The sequence below is a fragment of the Chenopodium quinoa genome, unplaced genomic scaffold (genome assembly GCF_001683475.1).
Source record: "Chenopodium quinoa cultivar QQ74 unplaced genomic scaffold, ASM168347v1, whole genome shotgun sequence".
NCBI classification, from domain to species: domain Eukaryota; kingdom Viridiplantae; phylum Streptophyta; class Magnoliopsida; order Caryophyllales; family Amaranthaceae; genus Chenopodium; species Chenopodium quinoa.
Window position 1 is genome coordinate 349,779 of NW_018743381.1, and position 2,066 is coordinate 351,844.

A 2,066-nucleotide genomic window follows, 5' to 3' on the forward strand; every position below is an offset into this window, starting at 1 on the left:
CGATGATGGTGGTTTAAGGGGGGGAAGTGGATGGAGATGGTAAGGGTAGGGGGAAGGGTGGCCGCCGACACCAAAGAGGATGTTGGTCGTCGGTGGGGGTGGGGGCAAGGGGTTGGGCTGACGTAGGGGCGGTGGTGCCGTGGTGCGGTGGGAAGAGTGGCTGGGGTTTTTTTTTTGTTTTTTTTGTTTCTGATTTAATTTTTTTTTTTTTTTGAAAACTTCTGATTTTAATTTTTTTTGATAAATAAAATAATAATAAAGTGAACCAATTAGAATACACCACGTGGCATAATTAGCCTTAATGACTAACGGAGTTAACTGCCGTTAGTCATTAATGGCACTCGATGAATTTTTTAAAAACTCAGTGGCATTTGGTGAATTTTGAAAAGTCCGATGACATTTGGTGAATTTTTAAATTACTCAGTGACATTTGGTGAAATAGCCGTATTTTAAAATTTTAACAGCATACACATATATTGTCGCTTTGATTATTACGCAGTATTACGACAATAATACTCAAGTACTAATAATAAATAATTCAATCAAATTTATCCCTCACAAACTCTCGTAGTCTCGTAATCAACTTTAACAAACAAGAAACTAAGCTAGAGTGGTAGAGACTAGAGACCCCCAATAAAAAATGAAAATAGGAAAAACCCCCAATCGTAGCGTGAAAAAGGCAGTAGCTTTGGAAGGAGAGAAAATGAAGACCCGCCGCAATCTGTGTATCGAGGATTACCATCGCTATTACAAAAATCCACTCGCCACTCGTTTAACCATCGTCCAACTCAATCAGGTAATGTATTTCAATCCATCTCCATTTTCATTTCATTTCATTTCTCCATTTTTATTCTATGGTTTATTAATACATGAATTATGAAAAAGGTGTTCCATATGCACGGATTCATGAAAGTCGACAAGAAGCGTCAGAAGGTTCTGGAAGCATTGGATGGATTTGATCACACCATGTTGATGAACCCTATTCGTTCTTCATTATCCGATACTTCTTCATCACCTCATCTTCCTCTTTCCATGGATCAAGTCAACGATGACCTTGACTCTCTTCGATGGCGCGATGATCATCACAATGCTGCCTTTACACTTCAATCTCTCAACTCTTTCTCCTTCTCTAATGATCATACCCAGCTGCAGATCACTACTTGTGGGAAGAGGAAGAGGAAGAGGAAGAGGCTCAGGAAGCCGAAGCCGAAGCCGAGGAAGGTGGTGTTTAACCCGGTTTATAAGACGAAACCCAGGTCTAAGAAGAATGTTCAGAAGAGAAAGAGTCTTGCTGATTGGGGAGTTACTCACTGTACATCCATTAGCTCTTCTCTTTGTAATCAGGGTTGTGCCTGCTAGCTGTTTGTTGATATGTCTGACTGAAAATATGATGGTCATGACTACTACTTGTTGCCCAAATGATTTAGGCCCGTTGTTTTAGCCGAGTATTTATACGTATTATAAAACCAAAAGCTTTTAGGAATCAAGTAAGGGTAAGGCTGCTTACAATTTCGAATTTCTCTATATTTTTTTATCAAGTAATATTTTGTAGACCGTTCTATTACTTCTATAGAATTATAAAAACTGGAACCAACTACAAGTCTAGAAGATTTAGTTCTTGAAAATTATAGAGCATCATAGCTACAAGAATGATAAAATAATTCTCAAGTATTCTAGTAATTTCTTTAACCTCTATTTTCAACTATAAATATTGGTGATTTGCATTCATTCAAGACACATACAGATAATGGGAAAAATCACAAGGGATCATTCAAGCGTTTATGACTTATAATTAATTATTAATGAATTAACTTTACTAATAAAAAAAATTCTCATAATCAAAACTGTTTAATAATATTCTTAAACTACAGTTCGGTAATTAGAATAGATTTATAAACCTAGTAACTCATTATATTTTTTATAATGACTAACAACTCCAAAAACCGAAAACAGATCAATTTAAAATTTGTTTCACCTCCTAGTTACAGTTTAAACACACATCAATTAGATGGTAAAAAAACTCTATGCTAAACTCTGTAATTAACACTATTAATGTTAGCTTTCAT

At 35.8% G+C, this 2,066-nt stretch overlaps 1 protein-coding gene across 1 annotated transcript; it reads left to right on the top strand.

The window, feature by feature from the left end:
• Window positions 1-409: 409 nt before the first annotated feature.
• On the top strand, window positions 410-1,588 carry LOC110738200. The gene is made up of 2 exons (XM_021918572.1): window positions 410-796; window positions 886-1,588. Exons 1-2 carry the CDS (start codon window positions 641-643, stop codon window positions 1,357-1,359), a joined length of 630 nt encoding a protein of 209 aa, XP_021774264.1. The 5' UTR covers window positions 410-640; the 3' UTR covers window positions 1,360-1,588.
• The last annotated feature ends 478 nt before the right edge of the window (window positions 1,589-2,066 follow it).